The sequence below is a fragment of the Phoenix dactylifera genome, chromosome 3 (assembly GCF_051530095.1).
Source record: "Phoenix dactylifera cultivar Ajwa chromosome 3, Ajwa_hap1_PhDact_Kaust_v1.1, whole genome shotgun sequence".
NCBI classification, from domain to species: domain Eukaryota; kingdom Viridiplantae; phylum Streptophyta; class Magnoliopsida; order Arecales; family Arecaceae; genus Phoenix; species Phoenix dactylifera.
The window spans coordinates 51,052,826-51,070,568 of record NC_143192.1 but is presented as its reverse complement, the minus strand read 5'-3'; the positions used below and the strand labels follow the sequence as shown (position 1 = coordinate 51,070,568).

The 17,743-nt window shown below is 36.1% G+C and overlaps 1 protein-coding gene across 2 annotated transcripts; it reads left to right on the top strand.

The window, feature by feature from the left end:
* The first annotated feature begins 1,284 nt into the window (after positions 1-1,284).
* On the top strand, positions 1,285-16,156 carry LOC103706332 (early-responsive to dehydration stress protein (ERD4)). Of its 2 annotated transcripts, XR_005508034.3 has the most exons (12): positions 1,285-1,890; positions 3,432-3,584; positions 5,896-6,031; positions 7,514-7,615; positions 7,879-7,998; positions 8,106-8,186; positions 8,443-8,783; positions 10,609-10,854; positions 13,482-13,806; positions 14,145-14,378; positions 15,452-15,644; positions 15,854-16,156. XR_005508034.3 is itself a non-coding variant. In XM_008790393.6 (11 exons), the coding sequence occupies exons 1-11, from the start codon at positions 1,571-1,573 to the stop codon at positions 16,073-16,075; spliced, it is 2,280 nt and encodes a 759-aa protein (XP_008788615.3). In that variant the 5' UTR covers positions 1,285-1,570; the 3' UTR covers positions 16,076-16,156. The 2 variants fall into 2 exon arrangements, 1 of the variants encoding a protein (XP_008788615.3); XM_008790393.6 differs by lacking the exon at positions 15,452-15,644.
* The last annotated feature ends 1,587 nt before the right edge of the window (positions 16,157-17,743 follow it).

The window sequence follows — 17,743 nt, the reverse complement described above, 5'->3', positions numbered from 1 at the left end:
CAAAATGTTCCATTCATACATCTAATGCTGTCCATCAAAATGGAAAGAAGAAAGGGAAAATGTTGCAACCAAATTGTAACTTAATCTTCTCTTCCAATATCTATTCTACTGTGTAACATTAACTTTTCCGATATAATGTAATCATGTGGAAACATATATCAATGCCTGCATTTTTTCATCATGCTTTTGCATCCTGTGTGCTTATTTATCCCTTTTTTTTTCCTTCCCATCCCACCACCTTTCCCTTTTCTCAGCATGATCACCGACCAAATCATTTCTTCTAACTTTTGTTATCAGTTATATAAATTTTTATTAGAAAATAAAACAATACATGCATCCCAGGCATTTTAGTAACTGAAGGCCCTTTTCTAAGGCATATATTCTCCAGGAACTGGTTCTTAAACGCATGCAGTGGAAGTAATCATTACACACATATTTAATATATTCTCTTAGGCGGAAAGCCAGCATAATGGAGCTGTGCTATTTGTCACAAGATAAGATACTCAATAGTTATCAATGCCTCCTTTTAGACTGTTATTTAATCATCATATTGACGCTAATTCCGGCGCAATGATCGCCGAGTTATCTTCTAATTCGCCCCCCTCGGGATCCCATGTGCGATGCAACGGTCGAGGTAGCGCTAAAATCGCGGAAGTCGAACGGGGGAGACCCGTGAAGAGGAGAAGACCATCGTAATTTCATCCAGTTTTGATGGCAATTTGATCAAGATGGACACGTGGATCGCGTGGGTTCCATCATGGATCTAGGTGCAGGTCAATGATTGGTAGCTTCTCGGTGGCCCCCTACTTATTAAATTAGCGCGATAAATTCAACTCAACCCGCGAAACTCGCCGATGTACTCTTTTAGTCCTATATTTCCACGTGGCTCGATCAGGGGACATCATTTTGCTGGATGATACGAATATGGCCACCGATCAGTTTGTTCTTCTGATGAAGGGTATTTGTGTAATTGTAGTAATGAGGGCGTATCCGAAAAATCGCCGCCGCACTCTTTGCGGATAAGACGAGGAAAGTGAGGTTGGACTACTTTTTTCCGTTTTTTTCAAAATCCACAGTGCGCTTTATCACCTTTGTGGGATCAGTTTACATGAAAGAAAACCATCTACGTGGCTCTTTTTTATTGGCTTTATGATAAAAAAGGGAAACGAACTTTCTGGGAAGCGCGAGGAGGAGCAGCTCTATAGGCCGAGAGTATAGTTCCGGCGGAGCAGCAGAAACTTTTAGTCCAGGCTGTTCCACACTGTGCTCTCCCTCCTTCTCTTCGAGATCCGGTCACCGTTCTTATCCTAAGCCAACGCTGCTCTGCCGAGTGGAGCAGCACTCCTTCCCACTCTTTTTTTTTTTTGGCAACTCCCTTTCCACTCCCTTTATAAAACAATACTGGATTCCTCTCGCCCTCCGCAAACTCCCAGTTTGATCTCCTTCCGCTCTCTGTCTCTCTCCGAGTTCCAAATTCACACGTTTCCTCTCCAAAAACCCCTCTTTTGGCCTATTTGGGCTTCTTTTTGGTCGCTCTTAATCCTGTTGTTGTTGGATTTTGGGGACCTTGATGGCGAGTTTGGAGGATTTGGGGGTGTCGGCGTTCATCAACATACTGAGCGCCTTCGCCTTCCTGTTGCTCTTCGCGGTGATGAGGATCCAGCCGATCAACGACCGCATCTACTTCCCCAAGTGGTACATGAGCGGCGGAAGGAAGAGCCCGCGGCGGGGGAGCGGCGGCCACGGGGTGGGGAGGTTCGTTAACCTCAACCTCTGGACCTACCTAACTTTCCTCAACTGGATGCCCGGGGCGCTGAGAATGAGCCAGGCCGAGATCATCCAGCACGCCGGCCTGGACTCCGCCGTCTACCTCAGGATCTACATTCTTGGGTACGTTCAAGAATTCTTTTTCTTTCTTTTCTTGGAAAAATCTTTGGTACTGGAGGTGCATTGTTTCTTGAATCTGTTGAACTTTTGGTTTCTTGGATATGTAACTTTTCTTGGAAAAACTATTGGTATTTGTGGAGCTCTGTCTTTTGTCTTTGTTAAAGTTTTGTTTTCTTGGGTATTTAACTTAATTTATACTCTTAGAGGTGGATGATATGTCGTTGGGTTTTGGAAAAGGGTTATCTTTGTGTAGTTTGTGCTTCTCCAGTCTTGACAGAGCCGTCTTTTCGAATTACTTGAAGTTATTTTCTTAAAAAAATGTGACTTCTTTTATATTCATGACATCATTGGGTTCTGGAGGGGGAAAAATACATCTTTGTGTAAGTTCTGCTTGTCGGGTCTTCTTGCCTTTAGATCGTGTTTTTCACGATAACGAAGCCCATCTTTCATGTCCGTGCAGCTTGTTTCTATTTTTTCCCTCTTTTTTCTAGCTCATATTCTCGATAAAGGAAAAGGAAAAAGAAGATTGTCTGGGTTTTTAACAGTAGCCCAACTGGGTTTTGGATGATGACTCTGTTTAAGTGGCGCCACAAACCTCATACTTTTTTATATGTAAAAACTCTTATTTGATTTCATAAACTCTGACTTCATGTTACGCCACATTCTTGATCTTATGATCTTTGGTAGTCGTGTCTGTAGATGCTGTGTACTTTACGGTTTATTTCAGAGTTCGGATTTTATTGATTTAAAAAATCGCGGATTTATATATCCATTGGTTCAACATTTAAGAGCTTAGCATTTCACTTACCAGTGACTGGAAAATAAGACAAATATTAGGTGGGGCGTTCTTTTTATTACCTTTCTGACATCTTCTTTACATTAATACAAGTAACATGACATTGAGAAAAGGAAATGCCTTAAGAGGATTTTTTTAAGTGATTTGTTAAGCTGACTCAAAATAGGGACTCGCTGGTTACCTAATTTCAGAATTAACATTGGCTATGTAATGCTTTTACATGTTACAATGACACCATTTGTATTGTTTCCAAAATTGGATTACTAGCTCTCCTTTTTTCGGGATCATGGTAGGATATTCTTGATTGTCAAAACGAGGCCAGTGAAGGAATGTATCACATAGCAAGCTTTCAAGGATTTCGTATGCTAAAATTTGGATTAAATAAATAATTCTTGATTCCTTAGGTTGTCAATTGGTTGCCGGTACAATGTTATCTTTATACTACACTTTGCTGCAATAGAAGCCATCCATTTTAATACTGGCAATCAGAACCTTTCAGGATATCTACTTACATCAGAGGATGTCCAGATTTTCCAGGAACATGGATGGACTGATTGTTGGTAGCCTATCATTGTGAACTTTTTTGAACCATAAGATCTTTTACTAGTCATGTTCTACTACAACAAAATTTTTTTCCAGTTCTTAGATTATTCACTTAAATAGTTTACTGCCATCATTGTTATCTAATTGCGCTTGTAATGGAAGTACTTGATTAATCTCTGAATTCTTTCTTTTCCTCCTTTGACAGATTAAAGATTTTTGTGCCGATGACAATCCTTGCATTAGCATTTCTTATTCCAGTCAATGTTTCTGGTGGAACATTATTCAACCTCAGGAAAGAAATAGTTTCCAGTGATATTGATAAACTTTCTATTTCAAATGTCAGTCCTGGATCGCAGAGGTAATTAGAGATATCTCTGATGGTGATTATGTTTCCTTCATCCTAACAACTGCATATAGCTTTACTTCTGAAAACTAAAGCATTTTCTTTTGTGCTTGTTTTCTCTTGGTATTTAAGCATCTATTTGGACATGGAACGATGGAAGACTCCACAATAAATGACAATGAACAAAACCAGTTCCCACAAGATATTTTGTTCTTTCAACAAATCTCTCTCTCTCTCTCTCTCTCTCTCTCTCTCACACACACACACACACACACATAGATGCATACACAATTATGTAACATAGGGTCTATCTCTTGGCATGTATTCTACATCTATGTTTTATGAGATTTGAACAAAGATAAATATTAAATTGGAGTTTTGGACAATGTCCTGACAACCAACTAGACTTTACTAGCCAGTTGGCGGCTCTCTTCGCAGCTCTTGCACTAAAGAGAGGTAACAGTAGGATCTTAGCACGCGATGCTCCCACCTTTCTCTAAGGGAGAAAAATGGAATTTCTAATGCTGAAAGTTTAGAATTGCTTTTCCAAGGTCCGCCGAACTGGTACTAGGATCCGTACCGTTTAGCAGATGGGTTGCTACAAAACCAGTTCGATACCGTACTGACATAGTATGCATGGGCGTGCCCAAGTATGTGCCGGTTCCGTACCGGCACATTCAATTTTTTTTTTGGAGTTTTTCAAGTTGATTTAATTGGTAATCAATCTTTTTGAACTTTTTCAATGATTTTAAGTTTAATTTGAGATTTTTTTTGATGTTTTTTGATGTTTGATCCTGGTTTAACCTAAATGATGCATTTTGTTGTTTTAAAATGATACAAAATGTAAAATGATTAGTGAGATGTTACATGCTACAAGAAGCAATATGAAATATTCTCAAATCAAGAAGTGAGGTGAAAAATATAAAATAATACAATTAATTACATATATCTAAAGTATAACATACATATCGATATCTAAAATTTCGTCGAGTGGCGATATCTCTCGTAGATATCCGGATCATTAGCAGAGTTAGGAGGCACATCAACCTACCTTTCTAACCAAGCGGCGTTGTAGTCTTGTATATTTCCATAAGGAACGCGTTTTGGGTTATAAGCAATCTCAGATCTCTTGCTGAAGTTCTGGTTTTGATAAGTGTCCTCTGGCTGATAAAATGGCTGTGAAGGGGTCCATCCAAATAAGCCGGCAACAAAATCCGACCCGTATGATACTCCGTGCTGCGTAGGATAGTAGCTATCGGAAGATGCCTCTCGTAGATATCTGGACGGTTCGCACCGAGTTCGAACGGAACCGACCGGTTCGGTTCGGACTTTTTTCGGCCAGTTCGGTTCGGGCTTTTTTCGGCCGGTTCCGGTCAGTTCAGAACCCATTCTGGCCGGTTTGGGGCTGGAACCAATTCCAATGGGCAAATTGACCCGATTTCTCACCGGGTCGGCTTAGTACGGGCCGATCCGGGCGGTTCGGTCCGATTCGGCCTACCTTGCTTGATCCAAAGCAAAATACATGAAGTGCACTTTAGTAGGATTATGGGAGGCATCATGGATGTACAGAGAATTAAGTGCACACACACACACACATGCACATGCACACATGTGCGTGTGTGCGCATGTTGTGTGATATGTATATGTACATGCATGCACACACACATATACATATATAAACATATGTAGCATTCTTTTATTTCCTTAGATTGTTTGATTTCTATAATTTCAAAAAATAAAAAAGCTAAGAGTAGACAATTAACTGATAAATTGTTGTTTTCTCTTGGACATTTGATTTTTTTTTTTTTTTTGTGGGTGTGTGTCATAAATACACAAAACAATGTTCATTATGCATATGAAATGGGTATGCGGGGGGTGTTTCCTGCATTTTTACTAGAAGATAAAGTGATGGCAAACCAAATAGAATGGTATAGATGTGTGTAATACAGGCTAGAGGCAGCTCAGCTGGGGAGGGTAGTTTAGATTTTGGTTAGGGACCGGGAATTAGGAGTCAGGGAGTTAGGAAGATCTAAATGATTGTGAGAGATTTGAGGAAGCTCTGAACTATGTGTTTGTGTGTGTGAGAGAGAGAGAGAGGATCAGGTTTTATGAAATTAATCAATAGATGCGATACAGATTGCTCAATATTGTAATGGATAATATTATATATGACTCCCTTTTCTTGTAATGTCTTTTCATATAAGATTCTGCTACCATTCTAAATTATTCTTTATACAGTGTAGTTCTTTTTTTTTCCTTTATCAACTTCTCATATTATTAATATATTGGATTTCATCTTACTGTGGTTATTTGGGTTTGATTTTAGGTTCTGGGTTCACCTTTTAATGGAATACTTGTTTACAGCATGGACTTGCTATATTCTCTACAAGGAATATGATAATGTGGCTTTTATGAGATTACATTTCCTGGCCTCACAACATCGTCGTGTTGATCAGTTCACTGTAAGCACTTTCTGGCAGTAAAAGCTTTTTTAGATAATAAAGTTGTGCGTCCAAGTTCTCTTTTCCTCTATAACTAGTTACAGAGAGTACAGTCATTAAGCAAAAAAGAAGAAAAGCACAAGCCAGTAAGAGGTAACCTATTAAAGGGGTACCTTGACAGACAGAAAAAGAAAACAAAGTCATCTAAGTGTTATTGATGAAGTTTTCTTGCAATTATTTAGCCCAAGAACCCCTTTGCTTTGGATGTTCATGTTCTTTCTGGTAGTGTTGCACACTTCAGTTATATTATGTTTTATCCTTTTCTTCTGAAAATGTGTTTTATCTTCCACCATTATGCATTTATGACATAAAGGGACATGATACTTGAAGAGACTATCAAACACTTTGCAAATGTTTTCAAGCCTTGGATATGCATAGAACTAAGAAACTTAGATCAGTGTAAATGACTTTGGTGAATAAGTGGTTTAATTTGCTATCTGACAAAAAAAAATAGTGTTTCTTGCTGCCTTTATTTGAGATCTGGCTTTCGGAACATGGTTTATGAAGAAACTTGCTGATGTTACAAAATAAAACTATAGACGCATGAATAAATTATTGATTTAGGAAAGACACTATAAAGCTGTCAAGCATCTATTCATGTTGACACAATTGTATGCTGAAAATTTGGTGATGGTAAATAGATTGGTCAACAGTTCTGCAGAGAATGAATATCTTTCTCATTTAAAATGAACCTCCATGATGAATAATTGTATATTTTATATTGAAAGTGAACATTTAGCAATCGAGAACTGTAAGATAACTGCTCCAGGTCCATTCTATCTTATCCTCAAGACTATAGAGACTGGCTTGTATCATGGGAGTTTTCAAGTGAACAAAGTGGGTGGATCTATGCAAGTTTTTAGAGACTTTATCATGCTAGTGCAATTTCTATTCTTGTAAAGTTGAATCCTCATACTATTTGTAGTTAAAAATGTCGAAATACTTATTTATATTGAGAGAGAGTCCTAGCCTTGTTGCTTGATGTATGCATTTATTAGCATAAGTAAACAACACGGACGTTTTGTGATAATTGCATAATATAGCTTTTGAAAACTTACCAATGCAAGAAGCTTCATTTTCCATTAACAATTCAAAATTGACTAAATTACAAAACTGAATCTCCGTAGAGCCCTAAGCGAAGACAAACATAGAAAATAACCTTATTTAGACTTTAATTTTATAATCTTTGAGGATTTGCATGGCTATTTCTAGTCTAATAATTCCAGGATAATTTTGAAGATTGAAATAACGCTTTCTTTTAAGAATTCTTGTGAAGGTTCAGATGGTAGGGTGGGTCCTGTTGCCAATGTTGAAATCTTTGTATGGTTTTTCTATTTCCATTGTTTATTATTTTATAAGTTCATTGTTATATAGATAGTTTGTGTCTTGTATTCCAAAAGTCCAGAATTGACTTCTCATTCAATGTTGATATTATTCTTCCAGGTAGTAGTTAGAAATGTACCACATGTTGCTGGGCACTCAATATCAGAAAGTGTGGAACAATTCTTTCAAAGAAACCACCCTGACCACTATCTGGGTCACCAGGTTAAAGCTTTTCTTTCTTTATTTTTACCTTTTTTTTGTGTATAACACCCAGTAACAGATTTTCTTGCTACTACTTTATAATCTAGATGGAATTTTTTCCCATGCTATAGCTTGATTTGTTTTGCCCTTCATACCATATTATAAGGCTATGGGCAATCTCTGTCCTTATACCTTTTTGCTTCTCCTTTATTGTGGTTTCGTAAGCTTGAATCTTACTTCAAATCCTATTTTCATAAGTTCAAATTTGCCAATCTTATTTTCAGGCTGTCTTCAATGCAAACAAATTTGCTAAACTTGTGAGGCGGAGGGAAAGGCTTCAAAACTGGTTGGACTACAACTTGCTCAAATTTGAAAGGCATCCTGAGAAAAGGCCAACTAGGAAGGTACTCCAACAATTAGGCAAAATTTGTTTCAATAGTTGCATGACATACAGTGATATATACTATTGTAGACTTTATACTTGACAACTTGCAGTTCTTTTGTATTTCAGAAAGGGTTTCTTGGCCTTTGGGGTGAAAGGGTGGATTCAATTGACTATTACAGAGAAAAGATCAGTGAGCTTGACAAAAAAGTAAGACCATATACTCCTAGTTGTAACTTCCTATATTATATGGATATGTGCCTTGTTTATGGTGTATTTCATCTAAAGTTGGTGTCTCTGTCACTTTCATAAAGTAGCAGATCACCACGACTCTCTACTTGTCCATTGGTTCCATAGCTTTAAGAAAGCTTGCAATTCTTAGTGTGTGTGCATTCATATCAATCTTGTGTTTGCTTAGTGCTTCCACAAGATGTGGAATATGTAATTCTCATATATCATATTTCAGATAGCATCTGAGCATCAGAGAGTTCTTAAAGATCCGAAGGCTATCATGCCGGTAGCTTTTGTTACATTCGATTCGAGATGGGGTGCTGCTGTGTGCGCACAAACACAACAAAGCAGGAATCCCACACAGTGGTTAACTGACTGGGCACCTGAACCACGTGATGTATACTGGCGGAATCTGGCTATACCCTTTGTTTCTCTCAGCATCAGAAGGCTTATAATATCAATATCATTGTTCGCACTGGTGTTCTTTTACATGATCCCCATTGCATTTGTGCAATCACTTGCGAATCTTGAGGGCCTTGAAAAAGTTGCTCCGTTTCTCAGGCGGGTGATAGAAATGTAAGTATCTGTCAATGTCACCTAGTGAAGAAGTGGCTGCAATTGTAGCTAGCTTAGGGTTGAGAGGAAAGGTTTTCGAATTTAAATATAATGTACTATGTATTTGTAAGATTCTGGTTTGGTATAGACTGGACCATGAAGCACAGTTGATTTGGCATTCTGCATACTGTGCCAGTGACTTAATGGCATGCAGCATGTTTCCATGCCAGTTTATGTCAAGCATTAGCATGGCAGGTACCTAGCCAGTGCTATGTTGGTACAAAGCACTAGCATGGCGGGTACCTGGCCAGTGCTATGTTGGTACAACACTGGCATGTAATACCTCAACTCCATGGGATGGACCATGTATATCCTACTTGGACTTGACTTGTTTATCCATTTTTTTAGCACAATAAGCTCAGATATGTTTTGTTTATATCATTAGCTCGACTTCTTAAACTAACTTTTTTTAGCACAATAAGCTCAGATATGTTTTGTTTATATCATTAGCTCGACTTCTTAAATTATGGCTTGATGTATATTATATGGTTGATTATTTAACATAATAGATTTGTCAAACTAACTAGTTGGAGAATGGTGATCATAATTATCTATCAAATGTGGTTAATGGGGCATCTTTAGCACCTCTATCACAAGGATTATTATGCGGATATTTTCTCTATCTATTCTTGTGAATTTAGTTTTTGGAACATGACCTTAGTTTGATTTGCTTCATTTGAATTCAGTTTTATAGACAAAAAGCATAAATTTTGACCTGATCAATGATAAGATATTCCTATTACTCTACAATTCTAAGAAGTTTTGATATACGACAGGCCCTTTGTTGGCTAAAACTTATTTACTAATATCTTCTATTATAATCTTACCTTGGTTCATTACTATGAACTGTTAGATCAACTAACAGTTTTTTTCTAAAGATTTTCTTTTAGTATATTGTAACTTCCATATATATAGGCCATTCATGCATATGGCAATGCCATTGATCAAATGCCTTTCTAAGTGTGTCAGGAAAAAGCAATAAAACAACTCCAAAAAATGTTGCCAAATGCCATTTTGTTTGTTAAATTTAAGACATTCCTTCTTATGTTAAAGAAAAAAAAAAATCAATTTGTTGTATATATGTACATATTTCTCTTTATGTATAGATTGCACACTAAATGTTAAATATTCGCTAAAGGACTTGACTATTTAAACTCAATGATCGATCTTCCAAATTAGAAACATTCACACTATTGATATTCAAATGAAATGCCTCTATTTCATCATCCTAACACAATTGTTGCTATCCATGTGTTGCATAGTTTAGAGATTTTTGAAAGATATATTTTTTTTTTCTAGTCATTTTTATAGGTGCAAATCAAAGTCAGGAATGTGAATATTGATTTGGATGGCCCATTATGGATTTTGGATTTCTTAAATCTTTTACCATATATTCAAAAAGTATGTCTATCTATAACAAAGCATAACATATATCTCTCAAGATTTGCAGCACCGGTACCGAACTGGTCCATGGTACCATACCGTATCGACATTCGGTAGATCGAACCTTACCATACCGTAATGCATATTGATGTTGTAACAGGATGGTACCAATATGGGGTCTGGTATTGAGACAGCGAACCTTAGTCAGGGGCATTTGTGCTAGTATCTTTATGCAAACTTGCAACCTAGGTGGCTTGCCAAAATTCATTAACCTTCATATACTCTATGGTTTCGATGAAATTACATTATTATAACTTCTATCATAATTATTTGACTTATATTTTCTCAGAGATCATATTCTTTATAAAGTCAACTGACAATCTACTCACCATATCCTGGGCAGAAAGGTGATAAAGTCCTTCTTACAAGGATTTCTTCCTGGGTTAGCTTTAAAGATCTTCTTATATATCCTTCCAACAGTTCTGATGATTATGTCAAAAGTGGAAGGCTACTTGTCAATATCATCACTTGAAAGAAGGGCAGCAGCTAAATATTATTACTTTATGCTGGTGAACGTATTCTTGGGAAGCATAGTGACTGGAACAGCATTTGAACAACTCTATTATTTTCTTCATCAATCACCTACCCAGTAATTCCCTTTATCCCTTGTTTTATGATCATCCATCATATACCCACATTGACTGCTGATCATTTTGCTGTCAGCTTTACATTTGCTTACTGTATTTGAATTTTAGATGATAAATAATGCTAATCCACTATACAGGCTATATCTGCTATTTACTGTTGAAAACCGTGTTCTCCATTTCTTTGGGAATTTTTATCAAGTTTAAGTTTTCATTTTTTTCCCTAGCCTTTCTGTCTGTCAGGGCGCCCATTCTTTCAATTTGCACATAGAGATTTCATCGAATGTTTGTGAATATTTACTCATGTGTAATTGGTACTAGAACAAGTAAGTTGAAAAGAATGTCAGTTCTGTTCTTTAGGCAGGCAGAGTTTTGTATAATTTATATTTTATAGTGATATCTGCAATTGGCATTCAGGACCATCTGATGTAATATGGTGCTTACTCTCTTTTATTACTTTCCTCATTTTAAATGTTGAAGATGTTACTGCAGTTACTCCAAAGGACTCAATAGTTTAATAAAATTTTAAAACATGTAAAATTAGCATTTATTTTGCAAATTTTACAGAAACATGAAGTTAGTTATTTTCAACCATAAATCTTGTGAGACCATTAAATGTTATAGTTTGAGTCTTCAGAAAGATACTTGGAAGCGCCATAATCAAAGATGAAATGTGTCGAGCATAAGCAGGGTAAGGGTATCATATATTTATTGGTCATATCTGCAATGTCAAGACTTGGTATTCCCTTATTTGTATTCTAAAGTGAAATTAGTAAAAAAATTAATTTATAGTTTAGTTAACTTCTATGTGGTGGAAAATTCACAAACAACAAACATTGCTGGAAAAAAGGAGGTGGGGATATAAACATTGTGAGCAGTTGTATCCATGTCACATCATTGTGTCTAGCACACAACTGACAGCTATTTATCTTCTTCTGCTTTGGCCACACTAAGATGAGTTTATTTACATTAACAAACAGAAAATGAATTTGGAGATGCATGCTATGCTTTTCTGTTGAAACTGGAAAATAAACTTCTCAATGTTTTGGTGCTTGAGTCAACAATATTCTGCCCATGGATATCACAATGATGATGTCGAACTTGCTTGGTTAACATATTGGGATGCTTGATGGTCAATCTTTTAATATGATATGCAGCTAAGGTTTGATTTTAACAAAGCTCATAAATTTAGTGTGTGCATGGTGTACGTGTGTGTTTTTCCTTGTGTTTTCTATGTCTGGATCTCTACAGTCTATTGCATACTATGCTAGTTGATTATTTGAAGATAGAACAAGCTATGTTTGTCTATTTGCTTTAATATGCGTACACAGGGGTTGCTTTATGTTTTTGATTATTTAATTTTCTATATAATTGTTAAGTGGTGTTGTTTAATAGTCACTTTTTCTTCAGATCTATCATGGTACTCTTCTCCATATTACCAGCCTCTACACAGGTTGTATATGCTTTCTCGTATCCCTTGTATACGGGAAACTTAGAATTTATATTCTTTGTGTCTTTTTATGTCCATTTCCAATGTTCAAAGTCATGGAATATAATGAGAGTAATCCCACACCCCCAAACCGGCCCATCCTAGCATTTCTCACTAGCACATTTTTCTGGTTTGTAGATTACTTAAGACTTACGAACTACGTTCTTGGTGCATGCTTTTTACGGCACGCACCATTTTATTTGATTTGCCAACTATATTGCCAACTCCGCTTCTGGCTAGTGATGGCTCCTTTATAGAAACAAAGGCCATAGTTATCTTGTTTTATTTTCTTCCTGTGATGGCATGTTGACAATTGGATTGATGTTTTCTTTTTTCTTACCATTTTATACTCTGTTCTAGTTAATACTCTCACTTTTTAGGATGCATGGTTATCTTAAAGTTGGGCTTATATTCTCTTTATATATTAAAGTTTACAAAGTGATGAATTGTTTGAAGGGGAAAGGGGTACATGGAAACTATAGTTTGACATGGATTTTTAGGAGCACATACGATTGTAATATGAAGAGTAGGTGTTACATATGTACAGCAGGAATCATATGTGATGAGCAAGAAGTCCAGTTTTATTTAGATGTGCAGCCTCTCTTCAACATTTTATTATGCTACTTGATTTGTATATGTTGTATGCACTAGTTTTGAAATGGCACAGTAAACCATCTGGACCGTGTTGATTTAGTTTGGGTTGTTTTATATCATCAACTGGGTAATTCTTGTTGATTTTACCTAGTTTTATTGTAGAATATTGTCTTCCTTCTAAATTCTCAAATGAGATATCCCAGGGTAATTCTATAATATATGTTTCCTGATAATATTTATGATATCTTATTGGGCCAATGAAGATATTCTCATACTAAAATAAAGAAATTAGAGGCTTTTAAAGTGACATGTAGTACTTCATTTATTTGCACGAAATTTTCATTAATGAACAACATCATTTGCTGATTTGGCTTTGTTAATGAAGGAATCATGGCAACATATTGAAGATAGTAGCAGCATCTGTGGTAGTCTGCATTATGTTCTCGTTTAATTGGATGTTTCTTAAGGGGCTGCATATCTTTCGCTAGTTTAACTACTCTCTTTTCATTTTTTTTTTATCCAGAGTACTTATTCTTTTAATTAATACAGGATCCCAAGAACCATTGGAGTATCTATACCAATGAAAGCTACATTCTTTATGACATACATAATGGTTGATGGGTGGGCTGGCATTGCAAGCGAGATACTTCGAGTGAAGCCATTGGTCATATATCATCTGAAAAATATGTTTTTAGTGAAAACAGAAAAGGACAGAGAGAAGGCGATGGACCCCGGAAGCATTGATCTTCCTGAGACCCTTCCAACACTCCAATTATATTTTCTCCTTGGGCTTGTCTATGCTGTAGTCACCCCACTGCTTCTTCCCTTTATACTAGTATTCTTTGCCTTTGCATTCCTTGTTTATCGACACCAGGTTAGCACTTTGCTAGCAGTATTCTTTGGCTTTTGCTTGATATTATCTCCATGTGCTTCTTGTTGAAAATCATTACAGCCTTCAGAGCATGAATACTTACTAAGAAAAATTGTAGTATTTTTGCTGTTCGAGACACAGTGGAATATAAATATGGCAAATAGCCACTTACATAGTGGTTTAGTCTTCACTGTCTAATAGTGTTATGAATATATGTCATGGAGACATCTGTCTTCTCATTCAGTTTATTTTAAATGATAAATGAGTAATGTATCAACTCATTCTTGACTCACTTTTAATGTTTGTCTTCTGATCCATTTTCTTATATTTGCTATTTGCAGATAATTAATGTTTACAATCAAGAATATGAAAGTGCTGGTGCATTTTGGCCACTTTTTCATGGCCGCATAATAGCTAGTTTGTTGATATCCCAATTGCTTCTGCTTGGTTTACTCAGCACAAAAAAAGCTGCTAACTCCACCCCTTTGCTTACTATTCTGCCTGTTCTGACAATATGGTTTCACAAGTACTGCAAAAGCCGATTTGAACCAGCTTTTAGAAAATATCCACTAGAGGTAAGTTCAATAGGATGCTCTAAACTTCTGGATACCTATTTACAATTTGTATTGGCCCTATATCTTTCAATTGGAGTTTCACTTATGTTGTTGTTTACATCAGTAGAACCATCTTACTTTTCTCAAAATGGTAGTTCCACAACATTCAGCTTTAATATTTTTAGAATTTATTATATTGATTTTTTTCCTTTTTGAGGAGACAATAGGCACATAGTGCCTAAAGTATTTCAGTAAAAGATCAAGAGGACTACAGGAGAAAAAAGGGAATAAAACAAAGTAAAAGAGATAACGGGAAACCTGAGTTTCAGCAAAACTCTGCAATCAGAACCACTATCCTTCGCCATTCTCAAGCCCCTCTAGCTCTAGTCTGTTTGCAGGAGGACTTCACAGCATTAGCATCCTTAACTGGAACCATCACCAACCAGGATATCATCAGCCTCTTGATTCTTCTTAACAGCTCCGTGATGGTAGACCAGGAATTTTTTAAAATTCTGAGACTCCTCTCAATGCAGATTTGCCAGCAAGCTGCTGCAACCAACATATCCTATCCTTTCCGTCATTGGCAAAGAATACAGTAGTTTTAAGGTCTAAAAACCTGATAAAACTCTTTCTTACCAGGAAGCCTATCCCTCATTTTTATGTATGATACCAGTCGAGTACAAAATCATGGCTTCAACTGCTTGTAGTTGGCCATTTCCCTTCATTGACAAAACGCATTTTCTGAGAGAGAACAGGCTCCGACAGGAGCAGATTCTGATCCATCTGCTCCTCCATTGATCACAAAGATCTCATATATCCTGCAGTCTTTGATGAATTTTAAATAGGTGCCTGAATGGTTCCCAAATACTAGAGATTGCCTTACATCTGATGAACAGATGTTTGGCTGATTCCTCCTCTCAACCATAGACTACGCATGGTGTATGTGATATGTTTGGCCACGTAGTAGGGAATCCTATACTGAAAATGCTATAATTATATCTACTTTATGAGTGCTGAATTATGTCCTAACTTTGTAGCTTTCCGATTTGTTCTTTTCATTTTTGTGTTAGATTGATATTTTGTAATGCCTCCAGAGAATAATAGATTATGCGTACCGTTGGAGTTTGCACATTAGACGAGAGGACGAAAGAGATTAAGAGTTATAATACTCTAGGCTTTCAAGGTTATAATACTACAGGCTGTCAATAAACTTGAGGAAATATGAGACTGAACAACCCCATGGACATTTTATGCAAAGATGGGAGAGGAACAAAAGAAAGCTTCAAGGTTATAAGATATCTTGTGTTCTTTCAATTTAAGCCATTAGAAATTTGCTATCTGCAAGCTTCAATTCATGGCATTACATGTTCATTGTTAACCAATATAGGAAAATACAAACCATCACATATTTCCCCTCTTCTTTTTCATTACATGTTCATTGTTTTTTAGTAAAAGAAATGCAAATGCATCATTTAGTTTTCCTGCAATGATTCCAGGAAGCGATGGAGAAGGATATGATGGAGCGAGCTTCCGAACCTAACCTTAACCTTAAAGCTTACTTAGCTGATGCATACTTGCACCCGATCTTCCATTCAATTGAGGATGTGGAAACGGGTGAGGTCAGAGTAGACAAAGGCCAATCTTATATGACCTCACCCTCTAGGAGTGAAATCAGTTCTTCACCCCAGTATGTATACCATTATGAAATTGAACCTTAATGCATTTTGTCTGACCTGCAACTCTTTCTTCTATGAATCCTCTGATTTGAATTTGCCATTTTAGTTCATGTTAATTCATTATTTTTGTCTCCTTTTGTCTTTCATGTCAAGATGTACATGTGCACACTAATTTGTTTGATGGATCTGTTGCCTATTCATTGTAAAAATTCATAACCAGCTCTCTTTATGCCCAGTTACCGAGTTCTGAATTGTGTTACCACTAATTTGCTTAGTTATAAACTAGAATTGCAAGTCAAACAAAACATCAGAGCATATGGTGGGTTTAGGAGGATTTAAGACCAAGGTAAAAATATATTGATTGAGGTATGAAATTTGGATGCTTACACATAAATGCTGAAGCTTTTATTCTGAATTTTCTGGAGAATGTTGTGACAATCGGAAAGGCTAATCTCCACCTTTCTACCATTACCATTCCCACCCATCTCTTAAGGGCAACTCCAACCGGAGTTGAACCCTCAATCTCTTGCTCAAGTGACAAGAAGTGGAGCCTTCCAAACTTTTTGGGGAAAGTTGTACTGTAATCCAAATTGTACAAGTTTGAATCACCAGCATTCATTTTAAAAACTGGCTAAATTTTTCACCGCTTTCCTAAATCTTTGAGTTGAATGATAAGGAATTCAATCTAACTGACATATTTTTGCCATCTGTTGAATGGCTGTGTGGAAACCGGTGAAGAGTACAGAACGATTTGATTGCCGAGGTTAAACTTCAAAGATTAACACGCCAATGGGAGGCCAATTGGGTTGAAGAACCCTCCTATATTGAAAGTTCTCTACAAAAATTTTTATGAAATTTATGAAAAAGGCTTTTTTTTTTTTGTACAGCATATCAGAAGTATATACGGTTATGAATTTTTATTCTGGTATTAAACATTGGTGCAAAATTATACTAAAAACTATGACTCAATAATAAAGGAATGTATAATAATTATTCAATTATAAATATAGAAACATCTCTAGAATTTGATCTCTAGAATTTGGCTTGAATAAAAAATTATTGGGAAATCGATTGGAAATCTTTGAAGTTCTTGTTGGTGAATTTGCTTCCAACCGGGCAGAAATTGGTAAGGCAGAGTGCAACTCGATTCTTTTAGATATGACACTGAAGTTTGTTGATGCTTCTTTCGTCTCTTTGTAAACTACATGCAAACTTGCAATGGCGTTACCGCATGCTTGAGCGCGAACCGTAAAGCATGTTGGTGGTATAACCCAATGCATACATCTTTATTTAGAAAATATATCATCTTTAAAATAATATTTTTATTAATTACAAAATTATTCAGAAAATAATATTATTTTATTGATAAATATTTTTATTCGTTTTCAATAAAATATTATTTTATTAATGCATTAATATATCATTAAACATTGTTAATCTTCTAAAAATATTATTAGTCTTTCAAAAATATTATTAATAAACAAATAATATTTTTAAATATATTTTTATTAAAATATGATTAGTATTATCAATATTATTAATATTGTTAACTTTACTATATTTGCTAAAATAATATTACTTTTAGTTAACATATTAAAATATAATCTTCTTGACCTGCGGCCTATATACCTCCCTCTGAAGCTACCCAGTCCAGTAATGTAAATCATCAACCTTAGAAAATTAAAAGAGGAAAAATGCTTTCACCTGGTC

What these genes read in the sequence shown, in the direction of transcription:
- LOC103706332 (XM_008790393.6), top strand. Translation starts at nt 1,571, where the DNA reads ATGGCGAGTTTGGAGGATTTGGGGGTGTCGGCGTTCATCAACATACTG. An exon ending in CTCAGGATCTACATTCTTGG is followed by an intron (nt 1,891 to 3,431) that starts GTACGTTCAAGA and finishes CTCCTTTGACAG; the next exon opens with ATTAAAGATTTTTGTGCCGA. An exon ending in CTTCATCAATCACCTACCCA is followed by an intron (nt 10,855 to 13,481) that starts GTAATTCCCTTT and finishes TAATTAATACAG; the next exon opens with GATCCCAAGAACCATTGGAG.